Source organism: Perca flavescens, chromosome 11 (genome assembly GCF_004354835.1).
Source record: "Perca flavescens isolate YP-PL-M2 chromosome 11, PFLA_1.0, whole genome shotgun sequence".
Lineage (NCBI taxonomy): Eukaryota > Metazoa > Chordata > Actinopteri > Perciformes > Percidae > Perca > Perca flavescens.
This window is the reverse complement of record NC_041341.1, coordinates 29614074-29640339: the sequence shown is the minus strand read 5'-3', so window position 1 is coordinate 29640339 and position 26266 is coordinate 29614074. Positions and strand designations below refer to the sequence as shown.

Sequence of the window (26266 nt, the reverse complement as noted above, 5' to 3'; positions counted from 1 at the left end):
GTCAGAACCAAAACTTTAAATTTGATCCTGTTGTTAATCGGAAGCCAATGTAACGAGTATAAAACTGGAGCGATGTGCGACATCTTGCTAGACCTGGTTAGCAGCCTTGCAGCAGAATTCTGGACTAGTTGTAAACGGTCCTGGGACGATTTGCTGAGACAGGTGAAAATAGAGTTGCAGTAATCAAGCCGAGATGAAATAAAAGCATGAATAATCATCTCAAGCTCAGAATGTGAAACAGTTCCTCTAATTTTGGCAATGTTTCTTAATTGAAAGAAACACGTGCGGGTCAGAGATTTAATATGTTGATCCAAGTACATGTTATTATCAAATATTACACCAAGATTTTTTAGTTTGGACTGAACAGCTGAGGACAAGGAGCCCAGCAGCTGACTAATCTTCGAAACTATAGGGTCCGGAGCAACAATAAGGTCTTATTTTTTTAGCTGTAGAAAGTTGTTTGCGAGCCAATCCTTAATCAAATTGAAACAGAATGTAAAAGCGTTCAGTTTTTATGCTCCACATATTTGGAACAAACTCCCAGAAACCTGTAGGTCCGCTGCAACTCTGTTCTTTTAAATCTAAGCTAAAGACCTATATTTTTGATGTTGCTTTTCTTTAAATAATCTATTTTATTAACTTTAATTTCTTATACTGTACTGTAACTTTTATTCTTATACTGTACTTTCAATTTTATTCTTGTCTTTAAATGTTTTTAATTTGTTTATTAATTTTTTTAAATAGTTTTTAATTGTCTTCTAACTGCTCCATAATGTTTTATGTAAAGCACTTTGAATTGCCCTCTTGCTGAAATGTGCCATACAAATAAAGCTGCCTTGCCTAGCCTTACATTCGCACATCAGTTACTGATATTTTTTTTTCACTCGTACTTCCAATAAGTTAATCCTGGTTAATTACAGCATGCGTGTACACACACATACACTAAATACACATTGTATGTATGTTGTATTTCTGTCCCACCCCCCAAATGGGGAACAGGTTTCTGCCTGTTCTGCAGCAGTTTTTCCTCGCGCCTGTTACACCAAATAGTTGATCTTGGGGGGAATTGTTGGGTTTCTGTAAATTATAGTGTGGTCTAGACCTACTTGTAAAGTGTCCTGAGATAGGTTCTTTTGTGATTTTACACTTGAATTGAATTTGACCACAAACACCTAAATTGTCTTTCTTTGTCCTCTTCATACTAACTGAGTCGTACACAAATGTGCATCAGTACACACACACGCACACACACACACACACACACGTACACACAGACAGGCGCACAAACCTTAAAAGGTCCAGCAGTAAAAATAAAGTCAAAGGCTGTGGTTTGTCTCGTAGGTTTAAAATGCCCAGAGGAATTGCTGAGTAGTTGGTAAACATGGCCGCAACACCAACAAGTGGTTTTTAGCATGGCGGCGGTGAGAAGTTATACATGGGTTTGATCCTGCATACACACTCAAACAAATGAACGTCTAAGCCCTAGAACAAGGTAGATCAGATCCGCTGGTCTGTATTTCACTCGTATTACAAATCCAGGAATTCTGCCTCTTTGTGTGCAGTTTAGAGTGATGTGTTCGAGAATATATACAGAAATAAAAACCTAAAACGCCACTATTTGGCTGTTACTGCTTGCATTTGTCAAACATAATTATTTAAATATAGACCAAACCTAGGCTAGAAATCTCCTAATGATATATTGGCCGATAGATAGAACACATAACATAAACCATCTTTTAACATATCCCTTTGTTTTTACTGAATCTTGACCAAGATACATACTAAGCGGGACTTTTTAAGAGTTAAAAATTCAGTGCACTCCAGTGGACATAGTGTCTAATTTATGTGCTGCACATTGTTCTTTCTTATCTCCAGACATATACACCAATACCATAGATCTGCAATAAGCTAACTAGCTAAGTTGCCGATACATTGGCCAAACCGTGAAAGTGATGGTACATACACTCACTAGATAGATGCTGGTGTCTGAAATGGAAATTGTGTTCCACCAAGGTTTACCATTATGTCATTTCTACTGTGGGGCGGGACATATTTTACAGCCTGGCACCTACCAGTTGTAGGATGTTCATGTTTTAATATGGTTCTTATGAACAACCATCATCATGTACAGTCAACCAAAGATTTCAAAAGACTAAATGAGATTAAACTTAAATCTCCACGAGCAATCTGCCATGTTGAGAGAATGCATCCACTTTTTTTGAGAACCCGAGTAGTGAACTTGCATATTAACATGTAAAAAGTAGTTAATTAAGCTTTAACTCAAGTAATGAATGTCTCATTTTGGAATGAATCTCTTCATATGTTGGCATCGTGGCAGGTTATCTTGTGGTTTAGAGTGACGGTGACAGGTTGGCGTGGCTGGCGCACTCTCCGACTGGCTCAGAGTTTGATTTTAGCAGAAGGGCAATTTTGGTGCAGCCTCGGCAGACAGGATGGCATAGTTGGCAGAGTGGATGGTGGCAGAGCTCTGAGGCGTGTATATTGAGGGCTCAGAATACACCAGACTGAGTTTAGACAGGTTGGCGTGGCTGGCACAGTGTTGTGGTGAATTGGAAGTCAGAAGGAGGTAAAGGTGGCCCCGAACAAGGTGACTCGTCACCTTCATGGTCACCAGTAACAGGAAGAAAGGTGTGTGCTTGTGGATACATTCAACGGCACTGTGTACAAGTGCGTTTCTAACACTGTGCTCTGTGTATCTTTTTTTTTTTTTGCATCATGGAAGGGTTCTCCTTACTCATTGTATACACCGGGTGTGTATCCACTGAAGCAGGCACTCCTGCTTCCTGCTCTTCTCGGAGCCAACTTGTCTTCTTGCCAGACGTCGGTAACTTGGCACTCCGTCTCTTCCTTTTCCATGTGGTGATCACGTATGTCTGTCCACACGGAAGTCTGTCAACACATCTAGGCTTTTACTAATGGAATATGACACATGTAAAAAAGAGCAAATCACTTTCCTGCCTGGACCTGGAGGCATGTATGTACTTGTTCTCAGTGTTTATGTATTTTTACTGGCCATATGTACATATATATCCCTACATGTCACGGGGGAGATAGAGTAGGCTTAACTGTTGCTGAGGGGCATGCATATGGCACAGGTCACATAGGTCAATGCATTAAAACTGTCCATCAGTGTCCACATGACTCTCAGAGTAACAGTGTCCTCCATTGTGCTTTGCTACACACACCTCCGCACAGCATTAACACGCTTCAGGACATCGCTTATACTTAATATAATATATAATATTATTATTTATAATTATATAATAACATATAGCTACATACGTTAATGATGCACCACACACTGTTCTAAATAGTGTAAAAAAAACAACAACCATACCCCTTGTTACTTCAATACATCTCTTTATTATGGTTTGATTTCATGCTATAAGTGCATGCTATTTCAAGTACCCTTCTTTCCATCAACCAGTCTGCAAGCAGAGCCAAAGGTTGGACCACACAATGAGCTGTGAGAGGTAGTAAACCTCTCTATCTCATCTCTCTTGAACTTTATCTGTTGTTGCTGCTGTAACAGCAGATAATAGTTGTACTGTAGAGTAACTATTCAATCAAACTCTGAGATAATAGTGAGGTGGTTTGGACAGGATGGATAAGTGCCTTGTTTAGACCGGACAAGAGCGCTTTCCAGGCAAATGTGTGGCTACATACACCGTGTCTGCTACAGAGTGGACCGTGCATACAGGCACCCTATCCATTATGGCTGGCCTTGGAGTAAATCATGAGCGAGGCGGGGAAATCCAGACCAGTGATGACATACTGTCAGTCAAATAGGCCTAGTTGTCCAGAGAGATACCATTGATGAACCAATTGGAACCAACATGGAACCAACATGGATTTTGAGCTACTGGTATGGATTGCCATTATAACTTGTAGTGATGACACCATGAGATTGATTTTTCCAAAACCATTGGTTTATGACCTGCAAAACAAATTTCACACAATATTCTTTGAAGCGTAGGGGGTCTACTCAAACAATAAAATAACTGGAAATTTTGGATAGCTCACCTGGTGCACACCATGTACTAAGGCACACCATGTACTTAGGCTCAGTCAATGATGCAGGTTCAGTTCCAACCTGCGGCCCTTTGCTGCAGGTCATTCCCCCTCTCTCTCTCCTTGCACATCTTCAGCTGTCCTGTTTAATAAATGCCTAAAATGCCCCAAATTTGCCTGGTAATTTTAAGCGACCAGCTTGATCTCCAGACTTACTGGGGACTATGGTGATTATCAGAATAAGAGCTGATTTCCGAGCCATCAATTTGTCAATTATTTTTAGATTAATCATTACGTTTATAAAATGTCGTAAAAAAAACAAATCAAATGGTGAAAAAATACCTTTCTCAGGCTTCCAGGTGATTTCTTTAGATTGCTTGTTTTGGTCGATGAACAGTCCGAAACCCAAAGATATTCATTTAACAATGAAATGCAAAAACTCAGCAGCATATCAGGATGTTACCTCAGGCTATCAGTCCTTATGAATGACTAATATGGCTGAAATGAATGAAGACAAACTGACAGAACTTGTGGCCTCTGCTGTTTTATTTTTTTGCCTGATCTCATTAACAATTGTCACCTCTCAACTAGGCTGCTCCAGTAGGGCCATTCAGCATTCATTTGCCGCCTTGTAAGCAGGAAAACGAGATTTAAAAGAACGCTGTTCCTTCCCTGTACAAGGGTCTCGCTCTCTCTCTACATATTTGTATTTGTGGTGGTTTCCATGGAGATTTTCTCTCATCACTGTGTGTTAGGGCGAGAGAGCCCTTGACCTGTCTTCCTCCCCAGGCGTCTGCTCAGTCAAGGGTGGACAACCTATTAAACCTGCCTGGTGTTTTAAGGGGGCCAAAGAGCGAGATAAGAAATAGGGTTGGTGGCCATTATTAAGTGCAACAGAGGCAAGATGCAAAACACTCGTTTTACACTTTCAACTCTCCCTTTGTGTGTGTGCGTGAGTGTGTGTGTGAGATTGCTCGGCCTGTCTCTCGCCCATGAAGCTCTGGTGTCGTCTTTCTGCCATCTGCCACTGCCACCCTACTGACACACACAGACATTCGCACACATATTAAGCTTTCATGAAATACTCTTGTCAACACAGCAACCTCTTCTCTTCTTCCTTTCTTCCCATCTTTTGGAGAAAGTCTCCATTAAGTCTCTCCCTCACCATCCGCAAATAAGGAGGGGATCTGTGTGCCAGCGTCTACTTTTGTCAAAGACCCAAAGGAGGCAGGCTTTGCCGAGAACACGGAATTCAAGAATATGGGGTTTGGTGTGCGTTTTGTGTGTGCGATATGAATATTTAATTCAGCCCCTCCCTCCATCATGTATTAATCATGGAGCAGTCTGCCTAGGCTAAAATTAGCGCCTAGCAACCCAGAAAAACAAAATTCATAGTTGTGGGTATGTCATGTGCTGCTTCTCGCTGATGTGTGACGCAGCACATGGTCTCCTCTCACATTTTCCTTTCCACCACACATTCCCCCCTGTCTCCTCTGGTTCGGGATGATGGCGATGACAGAGACTCGCAGTCTTGCTTACTCTCATTTTAAAAAGTGTTGCTGTCTTTGAGTAAGTTGTTTATCAGTTTTAGACTTGGGCAATATTTGCTTGTCTACAGCACACATTCTTAACTGAACTCTGAATACAGCCTGCTGTGTCTGCGCTGACACCCACGGAGTATATGCAGTTTGATATATGTGACTGTAAGAAAGTCTGCTTTATGCAAGTGGCGATAATTGCAAGATTACTGACCCCACCAACCGGACCAGCTGCCAATCTCAAGGATAAACCGATGTAGGCTGAGCGATTACATCATTTCAGCCTCGCTGTTTGCAGGTGTGAATTCATAAGTTTCAGAACCAAATGGAAACTTGTAACTAAAATGCTTGTGGGGAGGGAGATCATTTTTGTTTTAAAACCCAGCTTAAAAAATGAAAAGGAAGTAGTGGTGTGGATGTAGCCTGAAGGTGAGACAGCAGCCTAATGGCTGCAGGGCTGCAGAGTCTTGCACTGATGTACCTTAGAGTAAACTTCAGCCTAGTCATTAGATAAATAGATGAAATAAGATGAATATATCAACATTTGTGTTAACTTGTCCGACTACTTTTTGCTCCTAAAACTCCCTACACACTCCATCTGATGTGGATATAAACACCCTCACATCGAGGCTGGAAGTCAGCACTTTTCTATTCAAATCCATCATTCCAGTGGGAATAGGGAAGAAGAGAAGATTAGTCTGAGTGGGTTTCCTTCCAGGGCATTTATTGGTAGGTCCTTCAGGAATTTTAGCACTGGTATGTTTCTGGTACTGGTTATATTATCATCTAAAACATGTAACAACGTATTGACAAGAGCAACTAGTGTCATTTTGATGTGAATACGTTTCTGAGCCTTTCCAACAGGTTTTCATAGCTGAAGCCGGATTAGCATTGTTATTACAAACAGAAAGCCTGTGATCCGAAATGGTGATCACTTTAAGTAAGCGCTGTGATATCTTGCTTGTGAACACTTTCTTTTATCATTCACCAAATTATGGGGATTTTGTAATCCGTTCCTAATTTTCAGGAGCATCCTAATGCAAATGCTAATACTCTCACTAATGTGGACTAGCGAAGATGGCTGAAGTAAATCTTAATCCAATATTGCATAGGGAAGACATAATTAAGAATTATTTTGGTGTTTCAGTAAGCCACTTTTCCAAGGTTTAAATGATTATAAACGGAGCCCCTCTGGTTGTCGGAATTGTTGGCTCGTGATGTGTGAGCACTTTGTCTGTTCCACGGCTCTCTCTCTCTCTCTCTCTCTCTCTCTCTCTCTCTCTCTCTCTCTCTGACTTTGTTGAAAAGATATCCTATTACTGTACACATCTGGTTGGTTCTTGTCACTTTCTGTTGCTTGTTTTCTCTCGTTTCCCACTCGTCCTCTTCTTTTCTCCGTATCCCTGCCCAGTCGTCTATACCTCCCCTTCTTAGGAGCTGTAGACTGATGTTAATGGTTTGAATCTATTCCACTGCTGATTTTGACACCATATTACTGAGAACCACATTTAAAACCTCCTTTCCTACTCTCTGACAGGTGGCTTGACCAGCAACGAACAGCCTGTGGAACTTCTTAAACCAGGTGCACTCAACCATTTCGGTAGGACGTGTGTGTGTGTGTGTGTGTGTGTGTGTGTGTGTGTGTGTGTGTGTGTGTGTGTGTGTGTGTGTGTGTGTGTGTGTGTGTGTGTGTGTGTGTGTGTGTGTGTGTGTGTGTGTGTGGACCTTCCAAAGATTTTACTTGTTAACAGATTGGATCTGTTTTCTGTGTTCCTGTCTGGTGTTTTTACTACACTCTGTTGCTTCCCTACTCAAGCCTTCATAAATACACTCACTCGCTGAGTGACTGACGCAGTCATGTCTTTGGGTTTACTGTTGTGATGCACCACGGGTGATTGCACAACGTCAGTGCCCAATTCGGTGATACCGTGGTCGCCTAAACTCGCTAATGTATGGCTCAGGAACACACTCTGTCAGTGTCTGTTTATGAGGAAAGTTATCATTTACTCCTGAGCATGCAATCATTTCCACCGGCTGACGTCGCACATTGTTTTTAGTACACGCAATGTATTATTCAGTGGCCGACTCCTTTTTAGAATTCGCACCGCACGTGCCAAGCGCACACACGCGCGTACGAGAAAGTGCACGTGACACGAGACATTTTGCTGGAACTTCGCGCTCTTGTTGACAGGAACATGGGATGATCACGCCACATCAGCATGTCATCAACCCACAAGCGGTATGTTTGTCCCATGTGGCGCGAGGTCATGCTGATGCAGCAGTGATGTCATTGACATGGTTGCCAAGACCTGGAGCCTTAGCCCGGTAATAGCATGTTTCGTTGCTTGCAGCAGTGACACACGTAACTGCATAAACACACAGACACACAGACACTCACACACACACACACACACACACACACACACACACACACACACACACACACACACACACACACACACACACACACACACACACACACACACACACACATGCAGGACGCGGGAAATCTGATTTCTTTTATTGGTACTTGTTGTACATGTTTGTGCAGTGGAATCTCTTTTTGGATTTGAAGTTTTGAGGTCAGCTTTTCAGAAATGTAGGAAAAACAGCATTGCTTAAATTGATGACAAAAAAAGAAGAAGAAAAAATATACCCAATTTTTAGACAGGGTTCATCAATTACCTTAAGATTCCTCTTGAAAACTATGATGCAAAGATAGAAGAGTATTGTACTGCCGGTAAGGCAAGTGTTGTCACTCAAAAAAGAATAATGCATGTACACTTACACACTTTTACCCCAGCTCTCACTTACTTGCATTTACATTTTTTAACAGCAAGGTTCACACTTTTCTGTTAGAGATGTGTGGGCGAGTGAAACTGAAAGTAACTTGATTTGGTAGTAATGTGCTCTTATTCTAGGGTTTGTAGATAAAGTGTTAGAGCTACACTACAGCCTGGATTCTCTGCTGACGGTGACAACCAGAGATCAACCTGTCACAGCTGTGTGAAATGAATGAGACAAGACGTGGGTTGAGTGGTTCTTCAAACTTTTTATTTTTATTTTATTTTTTACTATCGTGCAGCTGTGGCTTCTGAATGGATTTCCTTAATTGTTTCTCTGCTACTTTAGTTATTAACACACCTAAGAAATGATCAAAGTTTGAAATCCATTCAAAGCCTTTGCTCACTGCCCACGGTTTTTTCACCCTCGTGTTGTCTGCCCGTCGGCCGTGCAACTTTTTAGTTTTTTTTTTTTTCTGGGTCCGGATTTTTTTCAACGCTTTTGTCGCTTTCCCTGATGCTTTTGTCAGCTTTTACGACGTTTCTGAAGCTTTTACGATGTTTTTTTTTTTTGCGCTTTATTTTAAGTTTTTTTTTCAAATTTGTTGTTTTCTTTTTCCAACATTTTAGTCACTTTTTTCAACGTTCTTTTATAAAAAAAATTTCTGATTATGTATTTTACTTGTGAAGAATATTGTATGGAACCATCCCGGTTATGTTTTTTTTTTTTTTTTTTTTTTTTTTGACGATTTTGTTGAACAAAATCCAAATATCTGATATAGAAACTTTTTGAAAATGGGTCAAATTTGACCCGAGGACAACATGAAGATTAAATGTTAATATCATTAAAACAAATCCAATGGACAGATTGTATTGCTCTTGCTGAGAAACTGCAGAAGGTTTTCCACTATGTGTAGCGAAAGCCAAGGCCTCTAGGTCGGCGTTGTAGTAGTGGATCAGGTGTTGATTTCGATACACTGGTCACTGTGAGCTTCCACAGTCAAATCATTGGTCTGCACTGCTGAATCAAATAATACTTTAAACATTCAGAGTTTGGTACAGCCCTAATAATAACTAAACTGTTTAAATGCCTGCCAAAATAAGCATTTTATTGGAATAAGAACAGTACAATGCTTTATTAACACATTCATGAAATGTGTTAGAATTAATTAACTGGATGCCAAGAGCAACAGTAGCACTTCCTGTGCAAGTGTGTGTGTGTGTGTCCTTTGCTGTGAAGTGTATTTCAACACAAGACCTAATGAGACGGCAACAGCGACAGTCGGCGCAGGTGACCGTGGACCAGTGTATGTGTGAACTTCTTTACAGATACTTTTGGTATCAAAACGATATGTTCGAACGTATGAGCCGATCAAACCGAGAGAATGACTAATTTGAAAATGATGCGGAGGGAGATGGACGAGGATGCTGTTGGAGACAGCTTTGGGTGCATATTAAGCAGGATGAGTAAACTGTGCACAGGAGGAGGTACTGTAAGAGGAACATAAGTCGGCACCTTTCAGAGTCACTTCCACATTTAGATGTGAAAGTGGGTTTGAGCATCTGTTTGTATCTGTGAATGCCCATGTGACATTAGGAGATGGAGAGGAAGTTAAATACTACACAAACATGCATTTTTTGTGTGTGTGTGTGTGTGTGTGTGTGTGTGTGTGTTTGTGTTTGCGTTTGCGTGCCATGTCTGTCTGTCCATCCCAGTATAAAGCCTAAACTAGGCTTTTCTCTCCCCAAGCCAAAACAGCTTTCTCCCACTCTGCACAAATTAGCAGCAGCCCACGCTCCACTCGCACATAACTGTCAGAGCACAGACACTGCAGGGAGTGAGGAGGAGGAGTAGGAGGAGGAGGAGGGAGGGAGGGAGGGGGGAAGGTGAGAGAAGTGATGAGGAAGGAGGGGAGGGGATTTGGGGAGCGATAGGAAGTCAAATTAGGAGAAGAGGATGAGTAGAGGAGAGCAGAAGTGACAGATAATGTAGACCAGAAGTGGTTCTGTAGCTCACAGAAGGGCTTCGTTATGGCTCCTTTCATCGGGGGCCTGGTGTGCAGCGTTGGTAATTGTCAAGCAACGTGACAGTTGTCTTTTTTTTCTTTTTTTTTGTAGCCTTAATGCTTTGTGCACATTTTCTGCCTGCACAGCGCTGATATTAAGGCTTAGCTGAATGTGAGGTGGCGAGCAAGTTGAGTAAGAAGGATGAAGAGCTGTTCACACAGTAAGGGGCAGACCTGTTGGCCAGCCTCTGTTTTCTGACCGAACAGCGCATCTTTATTTGGAGTTGTGAATTATCTATGAGCACTTAAGAACCTGAGAGAGGGGTAAAATAAATGCAATGAATGGATGGTGGTGGGGGTGGGGTGGAGACGGTGAAAGAGATAGACAGACAGACAGACAGACCGAGAGAGACATGGGAGGAGAGCAGCAATTTGAGGAGAAGAGGGCCTGGGTAAGTAGAAAAAGAGGGATGAGGAAAGGCACATTATGCAAATACCAGCACTCATTACCATTTCAAAACTCTGGAAAGGAAGTCACAAAATGTGGAGAGAAACATATTTTTTTTTGACTACGCCAAATTCATTCTCACTCTCAGCATCTCCATTTCTCTAAATCTCTTTCTCTCTCTCGCGCGCACACACACACACACACACACACACACACACATACATACATCACCACCCCTTCCCCCCCTCTCTTGCACTCAACTCCGGTCTCCTCTCTTATTTCTCTGCCTAACACTTCTATTCCTGTGCTCACTTGGCTTCTGATTGTACATGTTCAGTCTGAATCTTAAGCTGGCCTATAGACTCGCAGCCACCTTTACTGGGTACCCCTTTATACTGCAGGGTAGGATTCCCCTTCGCCTCCAGAACAGCTTGTATTTTAGAGTTGCGTGGATTCACCACAGCGCTGGAAACATTCCTCAGAGATGGGGGGCCACGTTGACGTGACAGCCCCATGAATCAGAGATTTACTGGGTGCACATCCATGCTGCAGGTCTCTCTTTCCACCACATTCCGAAGGTGCTCTATTGAGATCTGGTGACCGTGGAGGCCATTGGTGTACACTGAGCTCTTTGTCACGTTTGTTTAACCCCTTTGATGAGGATGTGCGCTTGGTGACGTGGTGCGTTATCCCGCTGAAGGCACCCATTAGAAGATGGTTAAGACTGTGGACATAATAACAACAACTGAACCTCTTGACCATCTCTACATACATTCATAAATTGATGATTGGATAATCAGGTGTGTAGATGTACCAATATTAACCCAAAGTCACAGCAAAATAATGTAACCGTCATCCTGGACTATACATCTGCCCATTGCACATACTATATATTTTTTTGCATTTTGCACTCAACCCATTCAGCCTCCTTTTTCTTATGCTAAACAGCTATTTTGTATATACGTATTTGTTTCTGTATTTATTGTTTATTTCTTATTAATGTTGGATATGTTTGTTTGTGTATGTATGCACCATTCACCAAGGCAAATTCCACATAGGGGTAACTTACTGTGGCAAAAAAAAATCCTTTCCTGATTCTGACCTTACCTTACTTCTTCGCTGTTCCAAGCACTTAAAATTCCACGTTTATAGCTGTCAAAGCAACAAAGCAATCAGCGTATGCACAAGGGGTGTCCCGATTCTCCAAATCCTCGATTCGATTACGTTTTCGATTCTAAGGTCACGGTTCGATTCTCGATTGTTACATAATTTTTTTTGTTGTTGCCATTTTTAGACTAGGCTTTTATGCAATATAATATCTGACCTTTGTTCACAATGTACGACATTCCATTTTTTTTATTCGAAACTCGAGATTGTGACTTAATTTCGGTCGATTTCGTAGTATGTAGTGAGGTACTGACATCATGACTCCGAGATCTTTATCTCGTAATTATAAAGAAAGTGATTAAACAGTCAACACCTTTTGAGAAGACAGACACTCTTGCTTTGAATCGCCCTCTATTTTGAGTTGGTGAATGAAATGTGAGATTTGTAGATAAACAGATCGAATACATGATGAGGCGGTTGAAAAGGGACAGGATTAGTGTTGAGGAGCCAGCGATTGGAGTGTGTTCCAGAGGACAGCCCAGTCTGTAGGTCAGAACGACCGCGCAGAGACACTTGTCTGCCGGCCAGACCCCCCCTGCCTCCCTCCCTCCTCCCTGGAGCATGAGGTTTTGCAGTTATGTGTGTATTTGTGGGACTGAATGCTTGACCTAATCCTGACATTGTAAATCTGCGCATTTGCTCTGAATGTAATAGAACATGCTCTGCAAAAAAAGATTTTGGGAGTTTGGCAGGCGGACCATTTAATCTGTAACAACCTAATTTTTATCTGCTTCTCTTTTTTCTCCTTCTTTTCTCTTATCTCTTAACCCTGCTACTATTGCTTATGCTGCAGTTGATGCTAAAAATCTCATGTAACCTTGTGGTAAAATGGAGTCCCAATCACAGACACAATCAGCACCTGCTTAACTAGCCTCTTTTCCTAATGGAAGTCAACCTGTTTTGTATAAACATGCTCACTGGGGAGCCCACACGGCCCTCACACCCTGGTGCCAGTTCCCCAGATGGACCCCCAAAACCCCCCTACCAACCCCACACACTCCCTGACCTGGCGTTGATTCCCCTGCCTGGTGCCAGTTTAGTGTAGGCAGGAGTCGGTGGGCAGCTGCTTCTTTTCTTCTTCTCTCCTTTTCTGCCACTATCACACACACACACACACACACACACACACACACACACACACACACACACACACACACACAACCATGTCAAAGTCGTTGCCCAAGGGATGTTTTCGAATGGTTTTCTTGAACTTCTGATGAACTGAAATATAATCTGCCACACGTTGCTTCATCTCATCTCCTTTTAATCTGTCCTTTTTTATTTCTCTTTTTATTTCACATCAACAGTTTCCAAATCATTTGCCTCCATTTGGAATACAAAACTGGAAGCCGAGTATCACAGCCTGTACAGTGCACTGAAACAATGGGTTTAAGGCAGCACGCTAAAGCAAACCTACAGCAAAGCTGTCAGAGAACATAGGTGAAATCCGCTTTGATGCTGAGAGAACACATTGGAGTTCTAAAGGGAATACAAAACAGTGTCCCAGTGCCTAATTATATCTACAGACGTGGCCTGAGGTTGTGGCCTTCATGTCAACCCCGTCAAACAGAGACACACACTCTTCACATTCGGGTCTAAGAAAGTATGGGAGAGTGCTCAGCGCCAGACTTGTTTTTGTCTTCCAGTGGAACAGGCAATGCCTTAACCTACTTTGTCTGCATCTGTGCCATTATCCTGACAGCTATAGCAGGTTGGACTGTGTGTGTGTGTGTGTGTGTGTGTGTGTGTGTGTGTGTGTGTGTTAGAGTAAAAAGGATTTTACCATGTTACCATTTCATGAATTTTGCAAACGGCCTGGTGTGTTGTGCTTTGTTGGCTGGCTGGCTCGGCTCTCCAAGACCTAGACGTCTGGAGAGCGAGCTTGTGTTTAAACAAATACAAACTCTTTTGAAATTCAGTTTTTGCTCTCAAACTCTACAGATAAACGGAGACAGATAAGAACTTTATACACTACAGTGTTTTTATTAGTCTGACTTTGTCTTTGTTTATCCCACTATCAAAGCTTTGGCTTCTGTTCTCAGTCCAAGTAATAAGCATATAAGTTAAACGCACGTTGTCAGCTGCAGAACAACTCCAAAAATAATCAGGATGACAGAAGAATACACCATGATATGCCAAGAATACACAATGACGATAACACCAAACCGGTCCAGTTTTGGAATATATCTCCCTATGTGCCTGGTCACCCCAAGGAAGGGGCACAGAAACATTTATTTGCTCATCCACAGGGAATAGGTGGGGCTCGAGCTTGTTGATGTACTGACTACTTGCGCAACCAAATCACAAGATAACACGGTTAATTAAAGTGAATGTGCATGTGCTATCTACTCCCATGGTGCAACACAGTTAATATGATAGCTTTCTTCATTTTGGACTCCCCTGGTCTCAGTTCCCTCAAAGGTCCCCACTGTCGAGGTGCTTGCCATTAGTCAGGGGGCAAAGTTGAAATGGGAAAGCTCTGCCCGGAATAACTTCACCTCAGCAAGTGAACTAACTAATTGCAGTCGAAATTTTGGTCTGAAAAGTCCAATATATCCATGTTCATTTTATATGGGAGGATGGAGTATTTACCGTTGTGTAAAACATAAGCTAAAACTAAACCAGTTACTGTAACCAACGTGCTTATATACTGCATGTGAAGCTAAATATCCCGATGTTGCACAATTTGAAAATTCCCAGTATGTCTCTTCATGTGCAGATGTAAAGATAGACAGATGGATATTATGTTCATTTGACTCGGGCCATGCTTTGGCCCTTCACTTCCTCTTAAACTCGCTTGTTAATGCAGAGGTCTGTTTTGTAAAGGCTCTTAAAAGCCATAGCAGGACCTTATGTATCCAGAGGAGTCCTCTGGAAGCTATCTATTATGGATGACCACTCCAGGGTTTAGACCTTTGCTTTGCCCTCACAAGGAGTTTGCTAGCTTCTGGGCCAACACAACCACCGTGACCAGAGGTTGGCCCTTCCCTTGTCCGGGAAGAGTAGTTCATTACAGCTAAGCCTGGAGCCTAATGGCTACAGCATGGCCGACAGTGATAGACGGCATTTTACCACAAACTCATTTAAGAGAAGAAATAGACCATGGTTTGCTGTCTGGAATGGTTTGTATCAGTTTTCTCAGTGGGGTGATCTTGCAAGAAGTCATTGTGAAGTGATTTGCACAACAGTAAAAATAAGTCTCTTTAAAAATAAATCTCTTTTAATTACTGAAAAAAAACAGGTAGATATGTCATAAAAATCAGCGCATTGTTTAATGAAAGAAACTGGACAGGATGGACAACAGTATTTTCTCACAGTATGATGATAAATTATTCCTGAATTCATCTTTCTTTTTTGATGCGGCCCTCCATTTATATCCGTACCAGTCTTCACTCCCTGCATGTCTGTTTATATTCCGGAAATAATGATAAGGCCCATGCAGGTTGCTCTAATCTGTGCTGGACATAAAGAGTTTGTGGGTCTAGCTTTAGTGCACAGAGGCATTCCTGTGACCCATGTGATTTAAAGTGCATGCGGAGCTGCTCATAAGTTCAGTTTAGCATGGCCAAGAGCTAATGGCTCTCTGTCTGCTGCAAAGTCGGCGCAGACTGGGAAGGCAATACCATTGAGATGGAAGGAGAGGGCGTAAAATATGAATGAACGGAGTTCCCCAATGCAGCCCCATGTCCTTTTTTTTTTTTTTTTTTTTTTTTTTTTAACCTTGTCTGGGTTGAAGATGGAGTTGTTATGATGTTTTGAGGTCTTCCTGGGAAGAGATAGAAGCTGTTATTCTTCTTATTCTTGTTATGAGTATTTGTGTAGAGCTTGTTGCCTCAACCAAATCAGATTGGCAGCAAGAGGTAAATTTGATTTGAACATTGATCTATTGTGTGTGGGTGTGTGTGTGTGTGTGTGTGTGTGTGTGTGTGTGTGTGTGTGTGTGTGTGTGTGTGTGTGTGTGTGTGTGCTTTCCTGGTTCGGTTAAAACACGCACCATAATCACAAACCAATGGAGCAGCATCAGACTCCTATTCTGACTAGAATCGGAGTATGACGACATCAGGCTAGACAAGTCCGACAGGTCTCTTTTGTTTTAAGGGGTCACAAGCCAAAACACTGGCCTCATACAATCAGATCTGCTTAAGTGGTAGCTCCTTCTGGCATTGCAACATCTCTGCTGGTTGGATAATGGCTTCACTGTAAATATCACTATATCCGACAACTCTACTAATAAACAAAGAGTCTACAGCTCAGTGGGACAGCGGCTTGCTTCTACAGATGCTTTACTGTGGCTGCTTTAATACAATGGAGTTTATTGAGAGAGAGAGAGAGAGAGAGAGAGAAAGAGAGAGAGAGAGAGAGAGAACAAACACAACATTAATTGCTCCAAACACTTCCTCGTTTAAAATGTGACTGGTCGAATGATATTACATATTCTTCTGTTTTGGGGGCTTTGGTATAAAGATGTTCATTTTTGTAAATCTTGATTAGGCCATCTTGTACGGAAGCAATACCACTTAACTTATTTAAACTTTGTTTCTCTTTTAAGTGACAATAGAGAATTGTGCCTGCTCAACTATTTAATGAGTCTGCGCTGCATGTACTAACTTTTTTTCTTTGTTTATTGTTGACATATTTAAAGAAATCGAGAGCATTTGTTAGACAAGAACAGGCCAATGACGGCTGAAAACACTGACCGATAACACTCAGGACTCTCTCCTTGTGCTGATCTGTAAAGCCTTTTAAAATATTTTTTAATAACCTCAAGTCTGTTGCCATGCATTGGCTAAGTACGAGAAGTAGCAGAATATGCGAGGGAGAGAGTGCAAGATTTTGGCACAAAGTAATATGTTCTCGACACTTCGGCAGTGTTTTATAGCAGTGTTAAATAAAGTATTAAAAGACATAAAAAAAAAAAGTGGGCTCTCATATTGTGCTCCAACTGAGCATGTTCTGATTGTCATTAGAAATTCACTAAATTCCCTAAAACTGTGGCTCTACAAAAGGTATTGGAAAAGGCTTATTTCAGGAAGCGTAATGATTGCTTTTCATAGATATTTCAGATTACATTTTTGAATTTTAAGAATCCCAGAGATACTAATGAAGGGGACGGGAGTCAGAGAAAAAGAGAGATGGAAAGGGGGGGGTTGCAGAGAGAGTGAGAGTTTGTATTATAAATAACCTAAATCAATAATAAACGACACATATTTGGAGTCGGGTCTGGGCTTCTCAGGGGAGATGGATGAAAAAAGCAACCCTCCCTCCACCAACCCCCTGTCACTGTGGAGAGGAGGGGGAAGACAAAAGCAGAAGAAGACACGAAAATAAGAGTTGCTATTTTTTTTTCCTCTCCTGAGCATGAACCAGCGTGTGTGTGTGTGCGCGCATGTGTGTACATTACGAGGCGGACGCCGTCCATTACTTATTCATAAGTCCTGTCTGCCTGACTGCCACACTGTGTATTTCAGCATGCCTTGCAATCATTATGCCACATGCATTATTTAACGCACACGTGCACGCTAACTCTGATGCAGATAGCTACACGAGCAATTTATCTCCGATATGCTCACTTATCGCCTTGTCTGGTTCTCTACTAGGCTGTTGCAAATAACTGCACTAGCCCTCCTCCACATAGACATCCGTTGCCTTAGTATCTTTATGTCTCACACCGCTCTGCACACAAGTTTCCATACACATGCTTTTATTCATACATGTTGTTTTCAGATAATGTGCACATACCGAACTTATTAGGGCCCTTATATGCTCCAAGTCCCGGCACGTGGTTGTGTATATGCTGTATTTTGTGTCTGTACACGCAGACTTGTTGTGTGTTGACGTGCAGCTGGTGCGTTGTGATCATGGACATGTGACAAGATGGATTCATCACGGTTACGCCAATGTGGTTATGATTTGGGCTTTGACTTTACTCGTTGGCTGTAGAAAAGCAGCCCTGATTGGCTGTGTAAAAATGTATCACAGCTCTCTGGCTTGGCTACCATCAAACAAAGCAAAATTTACACCAAGTTTGGATCGTGTTAATACAGTATCACTGTCAGTGTCAATACATTAACATTTTGGCAGAAGTCACGTGTATAAAGATTTGGATGCTAGTCCCAATAAGACAAAAATCAACAGCAGCAAAAAGCACTGGCTAACAAAAACATTGTTTTTGAACGTCTGTTACATTAAGCCGTTGCCAAATGAGTTGCAACAAAGCTAATTAATGGTGCTTACCCACTGCTAGTAGCAGCTCTGCTCGGCTCAACTCGACTCACCCGCGTTGCCCCGTCCTCCATTTTCCATTGCAGATTTAGTACCGCCTCATGCGTGAGGCAAGCGCGGCTGGTCGTCATAGCGCCGCCGCAGGAAACTGCGACACACAAACAGGACCAGTGTTGTGCCTGAATGCGTTCATTGAACGATAGTTTATGAACTCGTTCATATTTTGGGCGAACGTGAACTGAACGTACTGTATTACTGCCTGATGAACGTTACTGTGAACTCGTTCATTGTGGTGTCTGTGAACGGCACGCTCTCTCAGCTTAACTTCGTTCAATAGGGTGCCAGATTTCTATAGAGCCTCCCAGGCCAAAACCAGGCTAAAACACACCGTAAACAGGCCTAAATATGTAGCGGAAAAAACACCCAATCTGGCAACACCAGCCACTAGCGTCGCACCGCCGCATGTGTCATCAAAACAAAAAGCAGCAAGGAGGCGACGAAGCAGCAAGGAGGCGTCGTATGATCATTTAAACAAGTTTTATGACAAGGTCGGTGAGGATGGGAAAAATCTTACATTTCTGTGCAAACTTTGCCCGCCGTCTTTCAAAAAGAAAATCCACACTTCAGTCACATCCACAGCAAACCTGAAACGGCGCATTGAACTGAAGCAACATATGGAAAAAAAGAACTATGAACTAGTTCATTTTTGGAACTGTGTACTTTAAAAAAAATTTTTACTCACACTTTAAAATGTGTGAACTGAACTTTGAACTAGTTCATGTAGAAAGTGAACTTTCCCAACGCTGCACAGAACGTCGAAGATTTGTTGGTGTTGCCACAGCCAGAAGAAACATTTTGTTTCAAAGGAAGCTGGAGGCAGCAAAAAAAAAAAAAAAACACCGCTGGCTAAACTATTTAAAAATGGCGGGTTTGTTCAGGACACCCCCGTCTTGTCACTAGCAATGATGACGCAGTGACTAGTGATGATTCTATCTGACCAATCAGTAGTCTGCCTGTTGTCATGTCACCTTTTGGTATCGCCTCAGCTCGCTTGGAACCTCGACAGAGGTGGTATTAAAAAAAAAGTACCTGTTGGCAGGTACCAGGGAATTTTTTCGTGATGGAAAACCAAAAAAGGCGAGTAGAGTCGAGTAGAGTCGAGTCGAGCAGCTACCACGTAATGGAAAAACGCCATGAGACTATCAGCTCCACACAACTCTCTCTGTATTTCTCAGTATGGCTATTTTAAGAAGATTGTGGCATCTGGTGACTTTCTCGCGCAGAAACTGGAGTGAAGATAATGACCTCTTCTGAGGAGTCCATGATGTGTTTTTAACCCTCCGGGTCCTCCTTGGTTACTAGCAACTGTGTGAAGGGGTGTGTGGTCGGTGCACGGTCACATAAGGCTTGTATCATATGGACAGTTTTGTTGTCATTACTTAGAATTCCTCATGGGGGCGGCAGAAACTACACACTATAGCTTTAAAGGTGCCGTAGGTAGGATTGCGAAGGTCCAGGACTTAGCCAAAAAATTTGAACATCAACAACTTCTCAGTCCCTCCCCCCTTTCTGCTAAAGTCCAAAACGGTCTCCTAAGCCCCTCCCCCCCATAAGGGAGAATGAATGTGTGTGCAGTTAGACACTGCTGCACCTTCAACCACAACACATCATGGAAAACGAAGTTTTAACCATTAATTACAGAGTACAATTTATTTAGTGTATTTCAGATGCTTGACATTCTTGTTGGTGTTTTCTTTGCCTTGAAACTGTTTAATTTGTTGTACGTGTACAGACCATTGCACTGGATCATATTCACGCATTGCGTCACCCACTTATAAACAAATTAAGTTTGATTCCTTACGTAATATTAACTTTATCTAAACAGGCTCCCATGCCAATGCACTGGCAATCTTCAACGAGTCATGTGGATTTGTTTTCTTCTCCTTTTGTATGGCCGGAAAAAGACATTTTCAAAAGCTGCCCTTTTGTGTCCCACCGTTCATTTTTGTTTGCCAGTTTGCCGGCTCACCGCCACTGATCTTTGACCATGTTACCCTCCATCTGACCTAATGTCCATATGTTGATTTTTACCGCTAAGTTCATGTGGTGCTGGTCAGTCTGGCCGCTGGTGGTACTCCCAGTTCTAAAAATGAAATGGTGTTTTTGTGTGCGTGTGCGGTAGCATTCGCTGTTATCAGTGTCATGGCTGAATGAAGGTTTAGGAAAGCCTTTGACGTCAACACCGCACAACAAGCTGATAACGCAGAAGTTATCTCAGCCAGGTGTGTTTTCTGATCACACAAAGCCTGGCTTCCTGGATTGTACGCTGAACTTCAAAAATAGCTCCTGCAAACACACACAGAAGCAGACCACCCCACACACATACTTGCATGCACACAATTACGCACAAACGCACACACAGATTAGATGAGGAGATGTGTGTGTTCACATGAATTTAGATAATGTGATTGTTGTGATTGGGTTTTTGAAGTAAAGATTTCTTAAACACCATGTAAACAACCAACCCTGTTACCTTCATTTAGGTAGGGAGAGTTTTTACATGTGTACATGTGACAACAATCAAGATAAGTGAAAGCAGCGGGATCAATAGAAAGAAGATTACACTGTGCCTCATATTGTCCAAAATATTCCAACACAAGTCTGACTTAAAGTGAAACTAAATAAAGATAGATAAGTCTGTTTCCTTAACTATGGTCAGCCATACAGGTGATTTCACAAATCTTTTATTTATTTAACCTTTATTTAACTTTATTTAAGACTCATTGAGATTAAAAATCTATTATATATATATATATCAGAAGTGCAATTAACACAGAAACACACATTTTTTTTTCAACATTCAAAACATCTACAGCCAGATGTGCCAGCATCCAAGTAAAAGCAGTTAAAGGGGAACGATGCAGTTTTTTTTTACCTTAACTGAACAGCTGCGGAGTCATTGGAAATGTTATATGACTTTTTTTCAAGTTGAATGGTGGTCGTCTCACTCCCCCCTAGAGCCTTTTGAGCGGAAAAACCACCCTTGTAACTTTCGGCCGGCGAGTCGCCAGCCTCAGCATCAGGAAGGATAGCGTGATATCAGGTCTCGCCACGTAACGAATTGCTTCACGGCATGGACACATACGCCCATTCAGGAACCGGCTAACAAGGTAGAGATGGAGTTTTTCACGCTATCGTCACGGCTGAGCCGGCTAAAAAGAAGCAGAAAGCTAGGAAAGCATTGTCGCAGGAACAGAGAAAGAGGAAACGGCAGACTGACCGAGTCAGGAGTCAGACACGAGTAGACATAGGAGCTGCCAAATATCTATTCCGAAACTGTAGGGGGAGCTCTATGGAGAAAGCTGCCAGCAAAAAGCGCCTCTTTAAGTTGTCCATTTAAAAAAAAATCTCTTTTAATAAACTACGACTTAACAAAGTAACTATATAATAGTCATTTAATTAGCTTTAGGCTCTCATTACAGATCGAACACACACACACACACACACACACACGGGCTGTGACTGCGCTCTCCCAGTGCGTGGTCCCGCTTGTAGACGTTTCCGTCCCGTAATGGCTGAGCTGACACGAAAGAATAAAATATTTAGGCCTATAATAAATTTAGCTAGTGCCGTAAGCTAACGTTAGAAACGGCTCCGTTAACATTACACAAGTTACGTCTAACTAGGACGTGTACGCTGGGCGGTAAAGGCACCTGTCACGTCGGCGTCTGAGGGCTGCTGTGATGATACGGGTAGGTGGGCGCTCCTCGTCATCAGAGGAAGATTCCTCATCAGATTAAAATGATGGGTCATTGATCTCTCCCCGATCCGAATCTCCATCACTCATGTCCAAATCTAGCTGCGCCTTGTCCAAAGGCATAGACATAAACAATATGCGTTGCTAAGCTACGCGGCCTAGTATTAGGGGACCACTAAGGTCTATATAAAAGAGACTTCAGATACAGTATTAGGGGACCACTAAGGTCTATATAAAAGAGACTTCAGATACAGTATTAGGGGACCACTAAGGTCTATATAAAAGAGACTTCAGATACAGTATTAGGGGACCACTAAGGTCTACAGTATATAAAAGAGACTTCAGATACAGTATTAGGGGACCACTAAGGTCTATATAAAAGAGACTTCAGATACAGTATTAGGGGACCACTAAGGTCTATATAAAAGCATCCAAAGAGCACCATGTCATGGGACCTTTAAATTTAATTACATAGCACATTTTAAAACAACCATAGTTGAACAAAGTGCTTAACAAGCTCAAAAAACAAAAACAGCTTCTTTTTTCTTTCTTTCATGCATTCATTTTAAAGTGTCTTTTCACTCCCCCGAGTCCGTAGATTTTGGGTGTGTTCAGTGTCGGGCGTGTAATTTACATATTCCGACTCAATCAGGTGGGGGTATATTCTCACAACAGCTCGGTAGAGTTTAATAGTAGAGAATTCTGAAGCTATTGATTGTTAGGCTCTGGTATTATTAATTTAGTTTAGAGCCCCTTGCTTAGTGGTGAGGGGGAGAAAACACAACTGCCCCGCGTTTTGCTGCTCTGCGACTTTTGAGTCTTTGAGTCTTTGCTGCCAACACATCAAGTTCAGTTTCACCATGGCATCCCATCAGTTCTCCAGTCTTTGAGTTTGTAGGATTGAACAGGGATTATAAAGTAGCCACTTTTGAGCGTGAATGAGGTCTGGCCCAAATGTGGTTATTTTTATACAATTACACACTCCCCAACTATTCATACCGCATTCAGTCCCATCCTGCATGTTTCCATTCACTCCTATTGGCTGCATATCATACTGCCCATTGATACAACAGCATGACACATGTTAGGTGTCGCCCCCAGAGGAGCACTTGTCGTTAGTGGACTCTGATGCCACTCGATAGGCGAGTCCTTCAGCCACCCTAACTGCTCTCATTATTATTCAATCCAAACCCCATCGCTCATCTACAACAGATTTTCCACACATCCCTGTACAAATCTGTCTCTACTCTGATTCTCTCTCTCTCTCTCTCTCTCTCTCTCTCTCTCTCTCTCTCTCTCTCTCTGTTCATTTTTCTCACTTCCTTTCTAAGAATCACATTTTGCTTTTATATTTCTGATTTTCTTAATATTTAGTTAACTGCTTCAATGCAGCGCCGTAGATATTTATTTGATGATCATTTTAAGCTTCCTTCCCTCCCCTCTTCAGAGGCACAGAATTCGTAAAGTTATGACCTAAATCATGAAATATCAGTTTAAATGCAAACAAGACCTGACAGAGCATCTGAGCAAAGATTGCTAACATAGTATGCTCACAAAGTATTCAGGTTGGATACTAAGATGTAGCTGTAAGCAGCATCTGCATCTGCGCAGTGCACAGAGACACTGTGTCTTCAGTGCTTGTACAGTGTTCCAGTTGCAAGGCCAAGCAGCAGCCATTATCATCAAGTTCAACTTCACAACAGCTGTCTGCCTGTGTGGAGGAGGGTTTCATTTAGACAATCCAGAAATGTGTGTGTGTGTGCGTGTGTGTGCGTGCAACAAGTAACACATCAACATTGAGCTGTGTCCAGTCCAAAATAAATGCAGAGGTGGTTCATAAAAGCACAGTTTGTCTAGTCAAATGAGAGTGATCACAATCTGACGCCTTCTGCCTTACACAGAGAGAGACTCCCATAAAATGCTCAACATGCCTGAGACTGCCCTCTGATGTCACAGAGAGGGAGAGGGAGAGGGAGAGAGAGGGAGAGGAGAGGGAGAGGGAGAGTGGGAGGGGACCAGAGGAACAGAGGGAGGGAGAGAGAGTGGCAGCCGGAGGGCAGACTGAAGACCGTCAGTGAGAGAAACACAGAGAAGCGATACAGAGTGAGAGACGGAGAGTGTGAAAGACAGGGAGGAAGAGAGATCTGTTCTCACTACGAAAAACCAGGTTGGTCTGCTGTGTTTATTTGCGTTACAGTGGACTTCACAGCTCTGTTCAGAGTTGCACTTTTGGCTCCAAACACACACTTTTTCTCTCTCTCTCTCTCTCTCTCTCTCTCTCTCTCTCTCTCTCTCTCTCTCTCTCTCTCTGGTACTGTACGACACACACACACACACACACACACACACACACAAGCACACACAAACAAACGCACGACAACCGGACAGCACGGAACAACTGATGGGTAAGAGCCCTTGTTGTTATGCATGGATCACTGTTTGTTTGGATAGCGTGTGGGGATGTTTGAAATTCTCATATCTGGTTTGTAATTGTGTTATCTGGTGTGTAAAGGACAAGTTTATGTGTGTGCTAAATAAGTGTACATTTACAATTGTACATTGTTAATGTATAATGTTTAGTTGGCGTGTATCCCTAAGCCTACATGTGTCTATATGAACTCATTTAGCCTATAGATTCACGTTACTGTGGATGCGCGTTCACTTGAGAGCGCGTATGACCGTGTGTGAATTTGCTGTGTGGGCGTGCGGCTTTCGAGTAGTGCCAGTGTTTATTGAATGGCAGTGATGTATGGAGACTCTTGCTCAGCACCACTCAGTGCAGCCTCTAACTGAATGGAGCAGATGGCTGCGTCTGTTCCTCCCCACAGCCTATTGTGTAAATGCTTGTGTTTGTGTTTATGCCTCTGTATGTGCGCGCGTGTGTGTGTGTGTGTGTGTGTGTGTGTGTGTGTGTGTGTGTGTGTGTGTGTGTGTGTGTGTGTGTGTGTGTGAGAGTGCGTGTGTGCGCACGCGCGCGGGAATATGCATGAAAGTTAGTTTTTAAACACAAGGGGTCTTGTTGCAAATATCATTTTTTGCAGAAGAGATTTTCACTGTTGATTGCTCAGCTCTTAAAGCAATGCAAATCACTGAATATATTTTGAAGTGTTCTGTTCTTACAAAAAAAGAAAGCACGTAAAACTGTTGTATCCATTTTTTGTTTTTTGTTTTCTGGATTTAATTACTGTGCTAGATTTCATTTTTTTTTTTTTTTTTCTTACGCCATTTAATAATACAAGTTTTGTTTCTTTTGGTTGGTGGCCAGTGCGCATGCACGTGTGACCAAGTGGGTCCACGTCTTTCTGTCTTGGATTATGTATGTCCATACTGTATGCCTGTATGTAAGAAAACAAAGAGGTGGTGACATACAGCACAACAAACTACCACACACACACACACACACACACACACACACACACACACACACACACCCATCCCAGACTTGACCGTAAAGTGTCGAGCTGAATGCACATGCGGGCCATGTGTTGAGTTAGTTTCCTATACCATCATTGGTCCTCCCCCATTATCTCTAGCCCCACCCCACATCTCCTGTCCAACCAACCGCTGGCGACGATCCCACCAGTCGCTATGGCGTTTGCCTCCCTCCTCTGCGAGCACCTGTGTGTGCCTGTGTGTGTGGGGGCTCACGGCTGGGCAACACTATGTCAGCGATTATTCATTCTTAATTTGCAAGCGTTACGCCGCTGTCACTTGGATGCATTTTTTGTGCGTAGCTTTGTTGTTATCAAACATGCTGTCTTGACTGCTTTTGAATTTTTAATGAGCACGCACACTCAGTTCCTCCTAAACTGTGACTAAACATGCATGGGGTTTTGTCTGAGTGCATAGATGCCCGGTGGGGGCGAGGAGCTCCCTCGGGAATCCTGGTCTATAAATAACTCCCTCTCTGTGTGATCCATGATCTTAGCCTGATCACGGGAGGGGGGGGGGGGTGAGAGGAGAGGAGGGAGGGGCAGAGTCAGAGTCAGAGATAGACAGGCACAGAGAGGGGTGGATGAATAGATGTGGGAACGAGAAGAGGAGGCACATTTCCCCAAATGTTTGTGTCCGTTTCTGGTGAGTTCAGATGATGATTTTATAATGATGCAGTAGGGGCAACCTCACAACTCCATGGGATTTCACAAAGTAAACACAGTTTCCCGTCTGGAAATCAACAGAGTTTATCTTCCTTCCGCCCCTCATCTTTAATGATCCATCATGGCTTTAATGGTCCTTTCGCTGCTACACATTTACAGCACATTTAGAAGCTACTGCATACTTTTAAAAATCACCTAGTAATCAGTCATAGAAAA

General features: G+C 42.5%; 1 protein-coding gene across 4 annotated transcripts in view; it reads left to right on the top strand.

The window, feature by feature from the left end:
- Window positions 1-26266, top strand: part of hdac4 (histone deacetylase 4) — a 140469-nt gene that overhangs the window by 46996 nt on the left and 67207 nt on the right. For 3 of the 4 annotated variants that reach the window (XR_003693720.1, XM_028591193.1, XM_028591192.1), the window contains exon 3: window positions 7108-7170. Coding sequence is in view for 2 of the 4 variants with exons in the window: in XM_028591193.1 (XP_028446994.1) it covers window positions 7108-7170 (63 nt within the window). In the remaining 2 variants the exon portion in view is untranslated. Of the gene's footprint in view, window positions 1-7107; window positions 7171-23997; window positions 24121-26266 lie in introns of those variants that run through there. The other variant, XM_028591194.1, reaches the window with a different exon arrangement.